The sequence below is a fragment of the Ceratotherium simum genome, chromosome X (assembly GCF_057802395.1).
Source record: "Ceratotherium simum simum isolate JZ-2026a chromosome X, ASM5780239v1, whole genome shotgun sequence".
Lineage (NCBI taxonomy): Eukaryota > Metazoa > Chordata > Mammalia > Perissodactyla > Rhinocerotidae > Ceratotherium > Ceratotherium simum.
In genome coordinates this window covers 42,651,139-42,671,507 of record NC_141940.1, presented here as the reverse complement: position 1 = coordinate 42,671,507, position 20,369 = coordinate 42,651,139, and the positions used below count along the sequence as shown (strand labels likewise).

The following is a 20,369-nucleotide window of genomic DNA, read 5'->3' as shown; positions in this document are numbered from 1 at the left end:
CATCGTAAATACCGAAATTGTCTCTGATGGCAAGAATGTATTAAGAAATGATATAATTGCATATTCTCTGCAACCTAGCTGATATATCTAGTTGGATCTTTTAATTGTGTCAAAATATATTCATAAATTAAACATGTTTTGGTTTCTAGAGTCAAGAATATGCCGTACAGATATTTTAAAAAATTAACATGAGACAGGAACCTGACATACCTGGTACTTTTTAAAGGAGGAAAAAAGTAAAGTGGAGAAGGTAATTTACAAACTATACTTGAAACCATTCAAGCATAACATTATCATTACAATTATCTGTCAAAAGATTTAGTTCAATTACATTTTTAAAAACTCTTTTGTCAAGATGGCCCTACTCATATCAGGATTTGGTACTCGAAGGAGAGGAATACTAATGGCTTCATTAGCCATTGTGCCAGCATCTTTAGTCTTTAGAATTCCTCATGTGGCCTTTTCGGATTTTTACATGCTAACCTTAGAGAATCAGTAAACACAAAGCCTTCAGGCAGGTATGAACTTCAGGAATAAGAACCATTGCATATTTATATCCACAGTAGGGGGAAGACTGTTTTTGGGAAAAAAAGAGTAATTTCAAAATAATTGAATAGCAGCATAATTCCCATCATATAAAGTATTATACATGCTTCCGTACACTTTCTTCACACAACAGTAAGTTGGTTGTAAAATCACCAAGAGGAAAAAGTTATAATGTAATAAACCTAAATTTCAGTGTAAGATTTCCAGGGGATAACCTGAGCTGCTTCTGACACTTTTAGTATTTAAACAGATGTGTGGAACCGTATGTTGGGAGCCCAGTGGTCACAGTACTGAGACATTCCTTGATTAATGATGATATTTTAGGCCAATTGCTGTTGCAGATAAACACTGCTGGGAGATGGATTGCGCTGGCCTTTCTCTTTGACTGTTTGAATTGGCGGTTTGGCAGATTTTCCCTTTCAATGGGAAGTCTGAATCACCTATTGAACATGCTACAAAACACTTTTCTTAGTCTATATTCCCTTAGCAATTAACATATACAGGTTGTTCTTCACTGTCTTGCACTTGACTAAGCACTCTAGTATGCATGCATAGCCACAGTTAGGTTACAGCTCCTTGAAGGCAAGGAGTGATCTTTTAAAATCTTAGACTTGGTTTATGACTCCCATAGCATCTAACTTCTAGGACAAAGTTATTTTAGTAGTGGTTAAGAGCTTGGGCTTTGTAGTCAAACAGACCTAAATTCAAGTCTTTTTTTCCTTAATTTACTATTGTTGTGACCTTGGATAGGTCACAAGTGTCAGTTTCCTAAAAAGTAAAACGGGGATAATAACACCTCATAAGTTCATTGATAGGATAAAATACCATATAACAGTTTAGTGCAATGTCTGGCACACACAAAATTCACAATAAATTATTATTACCATAAAAGATAATAGTTATTTTCAAAGTTTGTTGAATAAATGGACTCTCCTGTGGAAACAGGATGGGTAAATATATGGATTTAAAAACTTGATATGTTCAGTTTTTTAATCCACACCGATTTTAATTGACAAGAAGGGGAGTATATGAAATAATTCTGTGGTTAACATATTCAATTCCAATGATGATTTCACTAGTCAAGGTAAAACATTAAGTATTTCATTTCACAAAGAATAAGACAGGGTCAATTAAATAGGGAAGTAGAAATATTTTGGGGTCAGTTATTTTCTACCCTTAATATCCCTGAATAGCAATTATAAAATATAGTTCTTATTTTGGGTGAAAATTATAATAACTACTGGGTAAAACAGGGTCTTTAAAAGGCTTTCTCAAATAATCTTTTATTTAATTTTGTCACCATTTATAAAATATTAGAATCCTTAAAATGATATTCTATCTTGGCAAATTACAGTCCTTACAAACTGTCAGCTGTCAGACAGAAATTGTGAAGGTACAATTATGGTCAGGATGGTTAAGGGTAAGGAGAACATGGCAGACTCCTAATATCTAAGCAGCAAAGTTGAGTAGGTAACTGAGTGAATACATCAAGAAGAGCTAAATCAGATGAGCCAATGTTCTTATCCAAGTCACTGGCATAATAAGATATAAGTTTTAAAAAGGGAGATGACAGGAGAGCTAGAGTGTGCCTGTGGTTCAGGAAAATTTTAAATAATAAGCCTTCTTTTCGCAGCATTGTTCACAATAGTCAAGACATCTAAGCAACCCAAGTGCCCATCAGTGGATGAATGGATAAAGAAGATGTGGTATACATATACAATGGAATACTACTCAGCCATAAAAAAGACAAAATTGTGCTATTTGTGACAACATGGATGGACCTTGAGGGTATTATGCTAAGTGAAATAAGTCAGACAGAGAAAGTCAAATATCGTATGATCTCACTCATAAATAGAAGATAAAAACAACAACAACAACAACAACAAACAAACACATAGATACAGAGAATGGATTGGTGGTTACCAGAGGGAAAGGGGGTAGGGCGTAGGGTGAAAGGGGTAAAGGGGCACGTATATATATGGTGATGGATAAAAACTAGACTATTTGTGGTGAACACAATGCAGTCTATACAGAAACTGATATATAATAATGTTGATATGTAGTAATGTGCACCTGAAATTACACAATGTTATAAGCCAATATGACCTCGATAAAATAATTTAAAAAATAGTAAGCCTTCTTTTGAAAGTCCAGAGCCTACATAATTTTCTGACCTGGAAATCTAACAAGTAGAGTCTATGTAAAACAAAGAATTTTGTGGAGTTCATAAGGGTCTTATCAGAGTCTTGGTTTGGGTTCTCCCAAAAGCAGACCCAGAGACAGGGATTTGGATATAACTAGTTTATTTGGGAGGTTTTCCCAGGAAGTACTGCAAGGGCATAGCAAAGTCAGACTGGAAGGGAGGAAAAGCAAATAAAGAGCGTGTTGTTAATGAGCAGTTTACCACTCAATCCTACTGGCACATACCAAGGGGTGAGGGAGCTGGGGTATTTATTCACCAACTCCCATCATTGACTGAGAGTCACTCATGGGGTGTTAACAACCTGGAACTTCAGTCTGCCTCCTATGCTGCTCAAGCTGCTTTTGCAGATAGAGAAGCCCCTCTGGCAGAGGAAAGAAGGAATACTTCTGCAGATGACTTTTGGAGTGGGACAAGAGGATATGGGCAGGTACTAACAGTGTCCGCTACAGCAGGAGACAGGGCACATCTCAGATTTTGATAATCATAAATTGGATAAGAGATATTCTATCTCAAAGAAATGGGTAACGAAAAAAACCACTGAAAGCTGTCATTTATTTGTATTACTCGAACCCTTGATATGATGTTATCTACATTGATATTCTTCTTTTATTCATTAAAATATTTATTGATAACTATTATGTGTCAAGCTCTATGCTAGATGCTGAGGATACAACAGTTAATGACTAAGTGTCCTCTTGAAGCCTACATTCTAGTGGTCAAGGAGTAGGCAAAAATAACCAAGATAATATATGTAAGTTATTTGTTACGAGTTTCAACTCATTGAAGTATAAACATGAAATATTTTTCCCAACAATTGCTACCTATTGTGCTCTAGTGTACTTACCTTTTTCCACTGGGAGAAGGGACAATGATAAACATTTCCATTTGATTCTATAACTTTTCAGCTGTTTTCAGAATTTCATTCTGATTTTAAAGCCTCTGTCTTTACTTACTCCAATCTCCCATCTGATTCAAATATTGTCTCTTCCTTTTATTTCAAACCGATGAGACACGTGGCTCTAGTGGCTAGGAATTTGGCGGGTGCATAGTAGGTTTTCACACGTCTCCCCTTCTTCCTCCTCTTTCCCCTGTGCTTTCTCTTTTAGTGTTGCATTGGGAGAGGAATGGCTGAGGGAAAGGAAGAGGGAAAGACATGCTTGTAACTGCCTGTGTCTTCTCCTTGGTTGGTCATAGTTGTTCTTCTAGCTGTCTATGGGCACTTTATAAACAGGTAGTTGTTATAACAGGCCTGATGATGAGATGCTCCCCCCAGTATCTCCTCTGGGCATTGGAAGTCCCTTACAAGATTTGGTTACTTCTTTCCTCAGAACCTCAGCAAGTGGCATCATGCCATCTTCCTCTCGGGTGTACTCATCTTGCCCCATGTTGCAAAGTCTCTGGCAAGAGTCATCTGTTTACTCAGTCCATGGTGGATCTTTAGTAATATGCCAAATTTGCCTTCCGTGCTTCTTGGGACCTAGAAATTTGGTGTGTGTTGGGGGTGGGTAGGGATTCATCCTGGTCCCCTTGTCATCTGAAAATATCCAACACACCATCACTCCCCAGGGTTCTTTATCCCTGCTCCAGTGGTGCAGGGGGAGTCCAGCATGTCAACTGGGAAAGGAAAGTCTATCTTCATTATCAAAAGGTGACCTTCTCCTCCTTCCCAGGGCTCTTTGTTTATTTGCAAAGTGGAGGTGGGATGATAAGTCACTAGCTGCATTGGATAGCTGAACCGATGGTCTCAGACAGCAAACTCTGGAAGTTTTCTGAATTTAGGATATTAGGTGGATCTTTGAGATCGGTTCTGGGAGAAGAGGATCCCACCCAACACTTGATATCATCCTGTTACTCTTACATTCTGGGTAAGGTTCTGCACCTTTAGGTACAAACCAATTATTCAGAAAACAAATCTTTATATTGAATTCTGGATCTTGAAATGTTATCCAGAGACTGTTCTTGCCTTTCCACTCAAATTTTCTTCCATCCGTTATTTCAGGGATTGCTGTAGTTTCATTCTCATGGTCCCCATTGCCTTTTTTTTTTTTTTTTTTTGGTGAGGAAGATTGGCCCTAAGCTATCATCTGTTGCCAATCTTCCTCTTTTTGCTTGAGGAAGATTGTCTTTGAGCTAACATCTGTGCCAATCTTCCTCTATTTTGTATGTGGGATGCCACCACAGCATGGCTTGATGAGCGGTGTGTAGGTCCATGCCCGGGATCCAGGCCCGCAAACCCCAGGATGCCAAAGCAGAGCGCGTGAACTTAACCACCACTGGGCATCCCCTTCCCTTTGCCATTTTTATACCTTGAGTTTATGATGAGCCCCATGTACCTCTGTGGTGCTTATATTCTGATTCTTAAAGGATCCTAGATGAGTCCTCATATAGGTAACAAATTTACTGAAAAATCTTAATTCATTGGGGACAAACACTTAAAAATAGGATTATTTTCCCCCCAGATGCTTACTGGTGGTGCTTTAGTCAACCTCTTTCCCTGTTATGGGGGGATGGGAGGTGGGCTTAACAATATTTCAGTCCAATTTGATACTTTTTTTTTTAGTTATTTTGGTTTTGGAACAGGTTCATTCCAATTGTTTAAGATTCAGTACTGTTGATTTTAAAATGTCAGTGTCAAAGTTGAATAAAAACTCTTCCTGTCACACAAATAAGCAATATAACTGTAAGTGCTGATCACTCTTATGAATAAAACAAGCCAGGAGGTGAGCTAGAGAATGACAGAGTGAGACTTGAAGATAGTGTTCGGGGAAGGCCTTTATATGGGCCTGAGAACTGCAGGATGTTAAGGAAGGAACTGCAGGAAGAGTGGGGAGGAGTATCACAGGAGGAGCACAAAGTCAAAGGCCATGTGGAGGAAATGACCTTGGCACGTTTCAGGGACGAATAAAATGTCCATAGTGGCTGGAGCATAGCCAACAAGGAGGAAGGGGTGAAATAAGATCAAGGAGGCAGCCAGAGTCCCACCTGCAGGCCCTTGAAGGCTAATGGAAGGAGTTCAGATTTTGGTCTAAATCTCGTGGGAAGCCGTTGAAAAGTTTTAAGTAGGGAACTTTGACATGATTCAATTGTGAACTTTCATGTTTTCTTCCATCTGCATAAAACAAAGCCAAGAGTCACCAGAATGTCATTGTCTCTATAATGTGTCTTGGAGATATGTGAAATTATAGCTGCCGTTTTGTTGAGGCCAAGATCTGTGATTCAAACTTCATATCCTTTTTTAACTTTTCAGCTGCCAAGGAAAGTGAATGATGAAGCCACCGTTTCTTTTGGCCCTTGTGGTCTGTTCTGTAGTCAGCACAAACTTGAAGATGGTGTCAAAGAGAAATTCTGGTAAGTTGCTGGCAACTTCTCACTATTTGGTAAAAATGTGTGATTTTTGTGAGCATCCAGAGAGCATCTGTGCCTTTAACTATGAATATATTTAAACAGAAGTGCTTGTGTTCCAGCTATGTTGGAAAGTAGCCAAAATAAAAATGAAATTTTAGCCTACCACTGAGAAAATGTTGGGAAACCAGTGGCGTTTCGTTCAACTTCACTGGCAGTATACTCTCAGTGGACAATACAATGTTAAAGCCCTACTTAGGCTTGGTTACATTCGCTAGTGAATATACACCAGGGAGCAAACATTTGCAAATGACAAGACACGAAACCTTTAAAATATATATATCCTTTGCCTCCTAATTGAGTGTGCAGCATTACAGTTTAAATGAAAGCTTTTGACAAATATCAGTGAGCTTTAGTTCCTCACATCTTCACATTTGTACTGAACCCCTAACAGGCAGAAGTTTAAAGCTTCCGAGTTCAGAAATATTAACTAATTGCCTGAAGAGAAATTTCTTGAGAAGAAATTTCTATTCTTAGAACATGGTGGCCTGGCAGGCAGCCATGATTGTACTAAAAGATTAGCTGTCGCTAGTAGATACCCCAATCAAAGCTTAATCATTGTTTAATAACACTTGGATATATATGCCTTTCAGTTTTGATTATGCATTCTAGCTGTAATTACAAACCATGCATGAGATTTTAAAAATTGATTTTCTGTCTGTAATCATTCCAGTAAGACATTGAGGAATATATTATTGTATGGACACAAAAGACTATGATGGGGCTTTCTGCTGGCTTGTAATTCAGTTATTTCCTAGAATTAAATGTATGCTCTTTACTTTCTCATTACATATAAAACCCAGGCAATAAAGTGCATGCCTATTTTTCAAAACAATAAACACTAACTGGAGCTTGGAGTTTGGTTAATGTTTGTTTTCTGAGGTGAGAATACTTGCTAATTGAAGTAGCTAAAGAATAGTATTGTTCTTCAATTGATAGTATATTAATATGTCTTTCACAAAAGTGAGTCACGGGTTATAAAATAGAGCAACACTGCTGAAGTCATCCAAAGGATTCTGGAATGGTAAAGGTAGGGCAATATATTGGCCTTTCTCCCCGTAAAGACTCATGTATGTATTTAACAAATTTTTGCATATTATGACTCTCTTTCAGCTATATTTGTGTGTAACATTTTACCTATAATATCTCCAAGTTGGCATATTTTACATGGTTGCCTTTCCTTGCCTTACTTCTGAAGTCACATTTTCACTTTCAATCTTGGTTCAGGTTGATTATTGCTGAAATAAAATACTTGGAGATATTACTTACCAACAAATGTTACATTGGACCAGATCCTGTTTTCCTCACTTGGTTATGTCATAATGTCTGTAGTGGAGTCTGAAATGAAAAAAAAAATTGAGAATTTAAAAAACCATCTATATTATGGTAGCTTAATTCAAGTAGAATTCAAAGTAAAAAATGAAAACAAGTTGCTACCTATGTATTCTGTCTTGGTGTTTTTTTTTTTTTTGCATATGATTTATGAGGAGAGAGGCTGTTAAAAAATGTGTATACATAGAGGAAGTTAATATTTACACAGAGATGCCCTTTCAAGATCAATTCTTTAATGCTTTGCCCCTTTACTCTTTACTTATCAAGTGTGAGGCTGTTTGTGGCTTACTAGGGGTTCTTAGCTTTGTCTTCTTAGTATAGCCCAAGTTGTGTCAAATCTGCAGTGAGCTTTATTGAAGAAACATTACCCAAAATGATATTCCCCTTGGAGTCAATGTGGTTTAATGGTTTCAGGCTCCCCTCCCCTATCCATTTACCCTCAGCTACCTCCTAGGACTGTTGTAATTATAATAGTGGAGCTAAACTTTTCCTACAGGTCTGGGCACTGGAGATGGTTTGAATGCAGTTGGTCTTTTTTCTTACGCCTTCTTGTTTTTTTTATTTACAGTGTATATGGAGTAGGCAGGGAAGACTAATAGGTTGATGTTGGTTTGTGCATGTCTGTGTATGTGGTGTTTGTTTTTTATTTCACAATACAGCAACAAAAATTAAGCATGGGATGAATAAAGATATCCTAAGTTGCCCAAAGCTGATGAAAATGGGGGTACTTTGGAGCAGTTCTTTTTACTCATCCTTTCTATTTACCCATTCTTATGATAACCACCTTCCCAGCCCCTAAACTTCTGTTAATATTATTATTTTCTGTAGAAAATAGTTATTCGCACTCTCATTATGATAGTCTTATTTGACTTGGCCTTATTTTTTGAAGAACATTAAAAATCTCTTTGGCAAATCTGTGGTACAAAATTTTGTTTCATGCAATCTGTGAGGTCCTTTGCCCTTTGCCAGTTAAAGAGATCTGGATTCATGCTTGCATAGTTCTTCTTGGAATCACCAATGGGACTCAGAACTTTTATTTTTCTCCCCTCCTTCCCTTCCCCCAAGTTGAAAAATGAAGAATGATTGTGCCCTTTACTCATTAACATTTATAACTGTTTAGTGCCAGATGTGAAGCCAGTTATAATGATTTTTGTGCAGTTCATTCTGGACAGGGATCCCTTTCAGTAAGATCCCTGCAACTACTGATGCCAAGGGCCTCCCTTATGTACAAGACAGAGGACCAAGGGATGGAAGTTTCTTCTTCTGCACTTGTCAATCAAGGAAAAGATTAAAAGACTCAAGTCTTTTTTTTTTTTTTTTAAATTCTAGCCTGGGCACATATTGAAACAAACCTTCTGATTTCCAGTAGTATACAATTTTTAGAGGCCACAGCACAGGTTATGTTTCTAGGTAATGCCCATTCACACTGGCTTGGGAAGCAGCAAAGATGGCTCTGAGATTGCATCTAGGGCCTGCTTGCATTAGAACATACTAAAATGCACAGCATCTAATTTTAAAGACTATAGCTGATTGGTCAAGTGTGGGCTTCTCATCATCTTCACAGAATACTCATGAGGTCCTTCAACATTGGCATTCTGTAAGTTTAGGACTAAATAGATAAGGCAATTTAGGAAGTTTACTCTTAAAAATATGTTTGCTTTACTTAAAGGTGTCATTCTTTATGGCAGGGAATTGACTAATATCTTGACAAAGGCTAGTGGCAGAAATGCCCAGTAAAGGACACACGTATCTAAAACTAATTTTTAATAGGATGGGTGGGAGAAATAACTCTCCCTCAAGAAGAGATCACTCAAGGGCTTCTATTTAGCTATTTCTTTTTACCTAAAAACTTATGTCTCCAGAGTATACATGGACTTTATTTTGGGGAAACATTAAACTGTCCCCTTTGCTTTTCTCTGACTTTAGCTGCTGCAGGAAAATGTGAGCTGTGTTATGCAGTTGTTGGCATTCAGCTCTCCTAGCCTGAATCTCCATATCAGAGGGGAAAGGAATAGGGTGAGCAGTTTGATGAGAGGGTGTGTTTGATTCTGAACCCAAATTGGGTCATCTTGCAGTCAGTACATCTGGAGGATGACCATAGCAAAGCAACTTCTCAGTCATCTGGTGTTGGAAGGAAAATTGCAGAGCTACCAAAATATCTTAATCAGCTGGAAAAATGTAGTCCCTAGTGGTAAAGAGGATGTGAAGGCCTGCTGGCACACAGTGGATACTTATAGATACATTTTGGGTTGACTTAAACCAAACCATTCAATTCCATATAATGAGAATGAGGCTTTACATGAGGCTTTGGCTTAGAGGTTTATAGAATTATGGAATTTTCTGATTGTTGATGAGAGGGTAACAGTTTGTTCTCACTGGAAATTCTTTGGTTTTAGAATTTCCAGCCAGATGACTGAAGAAGACCATAAAGGCAGAAATATAGCCTATGTGAGTCTACATTTCTGGCAAAAGCTAGAAAGAGTCATCTCTCAAACAACTTCCAAGTGTAAACAAAGTAACTTTCCTTGTGAAATTGATTGTTGTATAAATAAAAATAAAATGAAGTATCATGCTTTGATTTCTTAAAAAGGAGACAAAATGTTTTATTTTAAAATGGTGATTAGAAGTAATGTTGCTTGAGGATATTCACTGTGCCTTTAGCTGTGGAATGCAAGAGCACTAGATTAGAAGTTAGATCAACAAGGAGCTGTTGAAATCTTATCTCCTAAATTCATTCTAATGAGCTAAGATCAAGGAGAAAAATACCTTTCCATGATCTTTTCTTTAATTGAAAGGGATAATCTGAGACTTGATACTTTCATCTCTCTGACTAGGGTGACTTTCTTGGAAGAAACCTGATCTTGAAAGGAGGAGAAAGTGGTACTAGAATATTGGCTTGGTCGTTGGAAGTGGTATAGGACTGGTATTCAAGTTTGGAGAGGACAAAGTTGACAGCAAGTAAAGAGTAGGCAAGGATGAGAGAGATCTGTCAGAAAAAACTCATGACCAGAATCAAGCTGAATGAAACTTATACTTATTGAAGAAGTTGAAGAGCAAATAATTTTAAGACTCTCAGTCACTAAATTTTATATGGCCAAAGGCATAGCCAGCTGTGAAATACTTATAGAACTCTTACTGTATGTGCAACATACAGTTGTGGAATGTGCAACATTCCACTAGTTCTTTGGTGGGGGAAAGGGAGAGAGAAAATAAATCAAAACTCTCTTGTTCATTAATACTTAATCTTATTGGGATAAATGAATGACTAAGCAGATTATGCTAACCTGATGGAACACTATATAGCTATTAAAATGACCAGTATTTAGATTATATCCATACACAGAAAAGTGAATATAAAACAATACATGTTAAGCAAAAAAAAAAAACCCCAACCCAGAACATAATGACACATGATGTTAAAAATATGTGTTTACACTAGTCAAAATTGAAAAAGAATTTTGAATGATGTTTACCATTTATAGTTAAAGGATTTTTTTCTACCAAGTTGCTTAAACGTATGATCAAAAATAAGAGATCTAGCTAACTAGGAGGAAACTGTCTTACTGGGGATGCTTCACATATGCAACTCCTTCAGAATAACACAAGAGAATCTGATTCAATATTAAACTTGCACAGCACAGGCCTCCAAAGCCATGGGAGTCAGAGAAGGGCAGGATCAGTAGTGGGCATTGTATAGAAGATGAGGGGCTTGAGGCAAGCCTTGACAGTGAGTAGGACCAGAGTGAGCTGGAATGAAGTAGGAAGACATTCAAGGTAAAGAACACAGTGTTAAGTGAATGGATGGAGATAGTACAGAGTATGGCACGTGTGTCTAGGGAGAGGTGTAAGTCAGCAAGTGGGAAGCAGTTGAAGTTGGCTAAGCAAGCCAAGCCAAGCTAAAAGATAAAGGCTCCTGAGTCCTGGTTAGAGTAGTGTAGATTAGTAGATTTTATTTTTCAGGAGAATAGTGATGAAGGATGACTCTTGCAGTAATCTTCAGTGTCAACTGCAAAGGGTAGCCAGGTGAGGGAGAAGACTAAAATGATTCCCATGTGGGAAACCAGACCTTGACTTGAGAATTTTACTATGGGACAGATAGGAATTGGTTTATTTTTGTATTTTCTTAGCTTTTTCTTTTGAAACATTTCAAACCCACGGAAAAGTTAGATGGATAGTACAATGGCCACCCATATACTCTTGACCTGTATTCACCAGTTAACATTTTGTTACATTTGTTTTCTCTCCTCCCAATCTCTGTCTGTCTCCCTCACACTTTCCATCTTCTTCTCCCTCTTGCTCCCTGTTGCTCTTTTTCACCACTAAGATGTTAGCTATAGATTTTTTTGTAGGCGTTCTTTAAGAGATTGAGGAATTTCCCTTTTTTTTCCTAGTTTGCTGAGAGTTTTTTAAATTATGAATTTGTACTGAATTTTCTCAAATGCTTTTTCTGCATCTATTAACATGATCAGATGATTTTTCTCCTTTATTGTGTTAATCTGGTGAGTTACATGGATTGATTTTCAAATGTTGAGCCAGCACTGCTAGAAGAGGTAAACCCTTCTTAGTCATAATGTATTATTCATCTTATATATTGCGGGATTTATTTTAATATTTTTTGGTTGTTGTTCAGGAATTTTGCATCTATATTCATGAGTGATATTGTCTGTAGTTTTTTTGGTAATGTTTTCATTAGGTTTTGGTGTCAGGATTATGTTGGCCTCATAAAATGACTTAGAAAGTGTTCTCACCTCGTCTGTTTTCTGAAATGGCATTATCTTTTCCTCAAAAGTTTGATAGTACTGGCCATTGATATTATCTGGATTTCAAGTTTTCTTTGTGGAAAGCTCTTTTATCAATGCTTTGATTTCCTCAATAGGTACAGATTTACTCAAATTTTCTCCTCTTAAGTCAATTTTGATAATTTGTGTTTTTGTAAGGGATTTATCTATTTCATCTAAGTTTTAAAATTTATTGACATGGAGTCATTCATAATCTTCATTTAATATCCTTCAAATATCTGTAAGATCGGTAATATTATCCTCTCTTTCATTCCTGATATTGACTATTTTTTCATTTTTTTTTCTTGATTTGTCTTCCTTGCTAGGGCTTTATCAAATTCATTAATCTTTTCAAAGAACCAGCTTTTGACGTTGTTACTTTCCTTTATTGCTTGTTCATTTAATTGTTCCTTCCCCCATTCTTTATTCTTTCTTTCTTTCTTTCGGCTTAATTTGCTCTTCTTTTTCTAGTTTCTTAAGGTGGAAACTTAGATCTCAGATGTTAAACATTTCTTCTTTTCTAATAAACACATTTAAAGCTATAAATTTCTTTCTAAGTACTGCCTTAGCTGTGAACTGGAAATTTTGATCAATTGTGTTGTAATTATTATGTAATTCAAAATATTTTCTAATTTCCCTTGTGATTTCTTCTTTGAACCAGAGTTATTTAAAAGTGTGCTATTTAATTTCCAAATATTTAAGGATTTTATAGATATCTTATTTTTATTTCTAATTTAATTCCATTGCATGTATGTCAGAGAACATACTCTCTAATATTTCAATCTTTTGAAATTTATTGAGATTTATTTTATGTCCCAACATATGGCCTCTACTGATGAATATTCCATATGCACATGTGTATTGTGCTATGTAGTATTCTGTAAATACCAACCAAGTCAAGATGATTGACAGTGTTTTTTGTTTTTGTTTTTCTTTTGTTTTGTTTTTAATTTTTTGTTTATTGCAGTAATATTGGTTTATAACATTGTATAAATTTCAGGTGTGCATCATTATACTTCTATTTCTGCATAGATTACATCATGTTCACCACCCAAATACTAATTACAACCCATCACCACACACATGTGCCGAATTATCCCGTTCGCCCTCCTCCATCCCCCCTTCCCCTCTGGTAACCACCAATCCAATCTCTGTCTCTATGTGTTTGTTTATTGTTGTTATTATCTACTACTTAATGAAGGAAATCATACGGTATTTGACCTTCTCCCTCTGACTTATTTCACTTTGCATAATACCCTCAATGTCCATCCATGTTGTCACAAATGGCTGGATTTCATCATTTCTTATGGCTGAGTAGTATTCCATTGTGTATATATACCATATCTTCTTTATCCATTCCTCCCTTGATGGGCACTTAGGTTGCTTCCAAGTCTTGGCTATTGTGAATAACGCTGCAGTGAACACAGGGGTGCATGTATCTTTACGCATTGGTGTTTTCAAGTTCTTTGGGTAAATACCCAGCAGTGGAATAGCTGGATCATATGGTAGTTCTATCCTTGATTTTTTGAGGAATCTCTATACTGTTTTCCATAGTGGCTGCACCAGTTTGCACTCCCACCAGCAGTGTATGAGATTTCCCTTCTCTCCACATCCTCTCCAACACATGCTGTTTCCTGTCTTGTTAATTATTGCCATTCTGACGGGCGTGAGGTGATATCTCATTGTAGTTTTCATTTGCATTTCCCTGATAGTTAATGATTTTGAACATCTTTTCATGTGTCTGTTGGCCATCTGTGTATCTTCTTTGGAGAAATGTCTGTTCAGGTCTTTTGCCCATTTTTTAATTGGGTTGTTAGTTTTTGTGTTGTTGAGATGCATAAGTTCTTTATATATTTTGGAGATTAAGCCCTTATCAGATGTATGGTTTGCAAATATCTTCTCCCAATTGTTAGGTTGTCTTTTCGTTTTGTTGATGGTTTCCTTTGCTGTGCAGAAGCTTTTTAGTTTGATGTAGTCCCATTTGTTTATTTTTTCTGTTGTTTCTCTTGCCCAGTCAGACATGGTGCTTGAAAATATGTTGCTAAGACCAATGTCGAAGAGCGTACTGCCTATGTTTTCTTCTAGAAGTTTCATAGTTGCAGGTCTTACATTCAAGTCTTTAATCCACTTGGAGTTAATTTTTGTGTATGATGTAAGGTAAGGGTCTACTTTCATTTTTTTGCATGTGGCTATTCAGTTTTCCCAACACCATTTGTTGAAGAGACTTTCTTTTCCCCATTGTATGTTCTTGGCTCCTTTGTCAAAGATTAGCTGTCCATAGATGTGTGGGTTTATTTCTGAGCTTTCGATTCTATTCCATTGATCTGTGTGTCTGTTTTTGTGCCAGTACCATGCTGTTTTGGTTTTTATAGCTTTGTAGTATATTTTGAAGTCAGGGAGTGTGATACCTCCAGCTTTGTTCTTTTTTCTCAGGATTCCTTTAGCTATTCTGGGTCTTTTGTTGTTCCATATAAATTTAAGGATTCTTTGCTCTATTTCTGTGAAAAATGTTGTTGGAACTTTGATAGGGATTGCATTGAATCTATAGATGGCTTTAGGAAGTTTGGATATCTTAACTATGTTAATTCTTCCAATCTAAGAGCACGGAATATCTTTCCATTTCTTTGTGTCTTCTTCAATTTCTTTCAGCAATGTTTTATAGTTGTTGGTGTACAGCTCTTTCACCTCTTTGGTTAAGTTTATTCCTAGGTATTTTATTCTTTTTGTTGCAATTGTAAATGGGATTGTATTCTTAATTTTTCTTTCTGCTACTTCATTGTTAGTGTATAGAAATGCAACTGATTTTTGTATGTTGATTTTGTATCCTGTAACTTTACCATGTTCGTTTATTACTTCTAAAAGTTTTCTGGTGGATTCTTTAGAGTTTTCTATATATAATATTATGTCATCTGCAAAAGGTGACAGTTTCACTTCTTCCTTTCCAATTTGGATCCCTTTTATTTCTTTCTCTTGCCTGATTGCTCTGGCTAGGACTTCCAATACTATGTTAAATAGGAGTGGTGACAGTGGGCATCCTTGTCTGTTCCTGTTCTTAGAGAGATAGGTTCAGTTTTTCACCATTGAGGATGATATTAGCTGTGGGTTTGTCATATATGGCCTTTATTATGTTGAGGTACTTGCCTTCTATACCCATTTTATTCAGAGTTTTTACCATAAATGGATGCTGTATCTTGTCAAATGCTTTCTCTGCATCTATTGAGATGATCGTGTGATTTTTATTCTTCATTTTATTAATGTGGCATATCACGTTGATTGATTTGCGACTGTTAAACCATCCCTGCGTACCTGGAATAAATCCCACTTGATCATGGTGTATAATCTTTTTAACGTATTGTTGTATGAGATTTACTAGTATTTTGTTGAGGATTTTTGCATCGATGTTCATCAGTGATATTGGCCTGTAATTTTCTTTTTTTGTGTTGTCCTTGTCTGGTTTTGGTATCAGGGTAATGTCGGCTTCGTAGAATGAGTTAGGGAGCTTCCTCCCCTCCTCAATTTTTTGGAAGAGTTTGAGAAGGATAGGTATTAAGCCTTCTTTGAATGCTTGGTAGAATTCACTGGGGAAGCTGTCTGGTCCTGGACTTTTATTCTTGGGGAGGTTTTTGATTACTGTTTCGATCTCCTTACTGGTGATTGGTCTATTCAAATTCTCTAATTCTTCTTGATCCAGTTTTGGAAGGTTGTATGATTCTAAGAATTTATCCATTTCTTCCAGATTGTCGAATTGGTTGGCATATAGCTTTTCATAGTATTCTCTTATAATCTTTTGTATTTCTGAGGTGTCCGTTGTAATTTCTCCTCTTTCATTTCTCATTTTACTTATTTGTGCCTTCTCTCTTTTTTTCTTGGTGAGTCCAGCTAAAGGATTGTCAATTTTGTTGATTTTTTCAAAGAACAAGCTCTTGGTTTTATTAACTTTTTCTATTGTTTTTTTTGGTCTCTATTTCATTTATTTCTGCTCTGATTTTTATTATTTCACTTCTTCTACTGATTTTAGGCTTTGTTTGTTCTTCTTTTTCCAGTTCCTTTAGGTGCATTGTTAGATTGTTTATTTTAGATTTTTCTTGTTTGTTGAGATAGGCCTGTATTGCTATAAACTTCCCTCTTAGAACCACTTTTGCTGTATCCCATAAATTCTGGCATGTTGTATTTTCATTTTCATTTGTCTCCAGGTATTTTTTGATTTCTTCGTTGACCCACCCAGTCATCGTTCAGTAGCATTTTGTTTAATCTCCACGTATTTGTGGCTTTTCTGATTTTCTTCCTATAGTTGATTTCTAGTTTCATACCGTTGTGGTCAGAAAAGATGCTTGGTATTATTTCAATCTTCTTAAATTTATGGAGACTTGTTTTGTGGCCTAATATATGATCAATCCTGGAGAATGTTCCATGTGCATTTGAAAAGAACGTGTATTCTTTGGTTTTTGGATGGAATGCTCTGTATATATCTACTAGTTCCATCTGTTCTAGTGTGTCGTTTAAGGCCAATGTTTACTTATTGATCTTCTGTTTGGATGATCTATCCGTTGGTGTAAGTGGAGTGTTAAAGTCCCCTACTATTATAGTGCTACAGTCTATTTCTCTTCTTATGTCTGTGAATAATTGCTTTATATATTTAGCTGCACCTACATTAGGTGCGTAGATATTTACAAGTGTTATATCCTGTTGTTGGATTGTTCCCTTGATCATTATGTAATGCCCTTCTTTGTCTCTTTTTACAGTTTTTGTTTTAAAGTCTATTTTGTCTGATATGAGTACTGCTACCTCAGCTTTCTTTTCATTGCCATTTGCGTGGAGTATCTTTTTCCATCCCTTCACTTTCAGTCTGTGAGTGTCTTAAGGTCTGAAGTGTGTCTCTTGTATGCAGCATGTATATGGGTCTTGTTTTTTTATCCAGTCAGCCACCCTATGTCTTTTAATTGGAGCATTTAGTCCATTGACGTTTAAAGTAGCTATTGATAAGTATGTACTTACTGCCATTTTTTAACTTTTTTTTCCCCTCAGTGTTTTAGTAGTCCTTCTCTGTTCCTTTCTTCTTCTATACAGAATTGATGGTCTCTTTAGTTTGACCTCTGTCTGAAAGCTCTACTCTTTAACTCCCCTCCTCCCTCCTTTTATGCTTTTGATATCATATTTAACCTCTTTTTTGTGCATTTGTATCCATTACGTTCTTATCATGGAAATAGAAAATTTTTCCTATTTGTGGTCTTCTCTTTTCCCCTTAAATCAGTCCCTTTAACATTTCTTGTAGCACTGGTTTCTTGGTGACAAACTCCTTTAATTTTTGCTTATCTGGGAAATTTTTGATCTCTCCTTCCATTTTGAATGATAACCTTGCTCGGTAGAGTATTCTTGGCTGTAAGTTTTTTCCTTTTACCACTTTCAATATATCGTGCCACTCTCTTCTAGCCTGTAAGGTTTCTGCTGAGAAGCCAGCTGATAGCCTTATGGGGTTTCCTTTGTACGTAACTTGACTTTCTCTTGCGGCTTTTGGGATTCTCTCTTTATCTTTAATTCTGGACATTTTGATTATGATGTGTCTTGGTGTGGGCCTCTTTGGGTTTATCTTGTTTGGGGCTCTCTGTGCTTCCTGTACCTGGATGTCTGTTTCCTTCCTTAGGGTAGGGAAGTTTTCATCTATTATTTCTTGAAATAGATTCTCTCCCCCTTTGTCTCGCTCTTTTCCTTCCGGGACATCTATAACACGTATTTTAGTGCGCTTGATGGTGTCCCAGAGGTCCCTTAGACTGTCCTCACTCTTTTTAATTCTTTTCTCTTTTACCTGTTCAGCTTGGGTGATTTCTTCTAGTCTTTTGTCCAGCTCACAGGTCGGTTCTTCTGTATCCTCTACTCTGCTTTTGAGTCCCTCTAGTGAATTTTTCATTTCCAGTATTGTATTCTTCATTTCTGATTGGTTCTTTTTTATATCTTCCATTTCTTTGTTGACATTCTCACTGAGTTCATCTATTCTTCTCCCCAGATCAGTGAGTATCCTTAACACTCTTAGTTTGAAGTCTCTGTCGGGTAGGTTGCTCATTTCTGTTTCACTTAGTTCCTTTTCTGCGGTTTTGCCCTGTTCCCTTACTTGGAATGTATTCCTTTGCCTCCTCATTTTGCCTCTTTCCCTGTGCTTGTGTCTACGTATTAGGTAGGTCAGCTATGTCTCCTGCTCTTGGATAGGTGACCTTATGTAAGTGATGGCTTAGGAGGCCTGCAGTGTGCTTCCTTCAGTTCTCAATGTTCCAGGGGTGACCCCTATGTGGGCTACATGTGTCCTTCTGTTGTGGCCTGTTTTCTCTCCCTGTAGGTGCCCAGGGAGGCTGAGTTATGCTCCTGGCCAGCTGTTGTAATGCTCAGCTGCTTGTAGTTGTTGTGGGCCCTTCAGTCTCTTTATCAGGTGTGGGGAGCCCCAGCACAGATGGCTGCAAGTTCTAATACCACATTTGTGTTGCAGTATTTCTTTTAAGTGAGTAGGCCCCCAGCGTGGCAGGTTGTTAGGCTCAGGGCCTTACAATTGCTATAAGCCTCCAGCCTATTAAGTCTCTTGTCAGCTCTCTGAGGATTGCAGCTGGGTGGGGCTGGCCTCAGGCACAGGAGCACCCAATTGTTTCAGGCTTTGTGTGGTGGAGCAAACCCCCTATGTGGGTCTTTGAGAAGCACAAGTCTTCTGCAGCTGACAAGCCCTGCCACCCACACATCCACACACACAGTCAACACAGTCCTGCCCTGTGTGCACGCCCTGACCTCCCTATGCGGACCCAGTCTCTCCACGGCGGGAGCCCTACACACTCCGCCACCACCCCACACTCTCCACCCGCTCCTTGTGCACGCCCTGCCCTGCTAAAGTCAGCTCAGTTGCCAGGCTGCAGAGAATCCAGTCACCAATCTATGCAGGCCCACAAGTTGCCTGAGGGCTTGTTGTTGGGTGGGGCCAGTCTCTAGGGTGGGCTGCCTGCCCTGGCTGAGCTGGATTAAATCGATGCTCTAGTGGGTGGGGCAGTCCCTTGGCTAGCAGGCCTCAGGGAGAACTCCAATGGCGTCTGTGTCAGCATGCCCACACCAGGCCACAACAATGCCTGCTGCCAATGTCCCAGTCCCTGGAGAGGTCTCACCTCCCACTGAGATGCACCCAGGGCCCACTGGGTGAGTCTCTTTTCACCACAGCACTGTGCACCTTTCTTTCTGGTGATTTTAGGATGCTTTCTGAAACGGGTGAGTTTGCGCTTGGGTCCTTTAAGAGCTGGTTTTACTTTCTTTGTGAACCAGCTTTTCTGGGGGTACTCCCCAATGCTTTAGTAGCAGGCAACGTCAGATATTCTGCTGCTTGTCTCGGTTGTGCTGGGTCCACAAAATGCCCCCAGCGGGGGCGCTCCCCGGCTCAGGGCCCCGCTCCTCCAGGGGGGCTGTGTACCTGTGAGTTGCTCCCGGGCGGCCGTGAAGCCGGCGGCTTGTGAAGGCGGCCTTTTTCCTCTCCAGAAGGGCGTTTCTGCCTCTTCCACCTCAATTAGGATTGTCCGTTGTTGCAGGAGTTCCTCTTATCCGGTTTTCCGTTCTGTCTCAGGAGTAATTTTTCCACGAATAGTTGTAAATTGGCTGTGTCCACGGGAGGAGGTGAGTTCAGAGTCTGCTTACGCCGCCATCTTGACTTTCTCCTGACAGTGTTTTTTGTGTCTTCTATGTCCTTACTGACTTTTTTTTGGATACATGTTCTATCAATTAGTGAGAGAGGGTCATTAATATATCCAACAATAATTGTGGATTTGTCTCATTCTCCCTTTACCTTTGTCAATTTTGCCTCATGTATTTTGATGCTCTTATTAGTTGCATGCATATTCAGAATTGTTTTGCCTTCCTGAAGAATTACCCTCTTTATCTCCTGTAGTGCTATTTGTCTTGAATTTTACTTTGTTAATATAGCTATGCTGACTTATGCTTACTGGTTTTATGGTACATTTTTTCTATTCTTTGACTCTCAACCTATTTGTAGCTTTAAATGTGAAGTGCATCTTTTGTAGACAGCATGTTATTGAGTCATACTTTTTATCCAGTCTAACAATTTTTGTCTTTTAGATGAAGTGTTTAGTCCA

General features: G+C 38.0%; 1 protein-coding gene across 1 annotated transcript in view; it reads left to right on the top strand.

Annotated features, from left to right (window-relative positions):
• Positions 1-20,369, top strand: part of IL1RAPL2 (interleukin 1 receptor accessory protein like 2) — a 1,036,854-nt gene that overhangs the window by 50,659 nt on the left and 965,826 nt on the right. The window contains exon 2 of the mRNA XM_087426516.1: positions 5,997-6,097. Within this exon, the coding sequence (XP_087282642.1) occupies positions 6,013-6,097 (85 nt within the window). The 5' untranslated portion in view covers positions 5,997-6,012. The remainder of the gene's footprint in view (positions 1-5,996; positions 6,098-20,369) is intronic.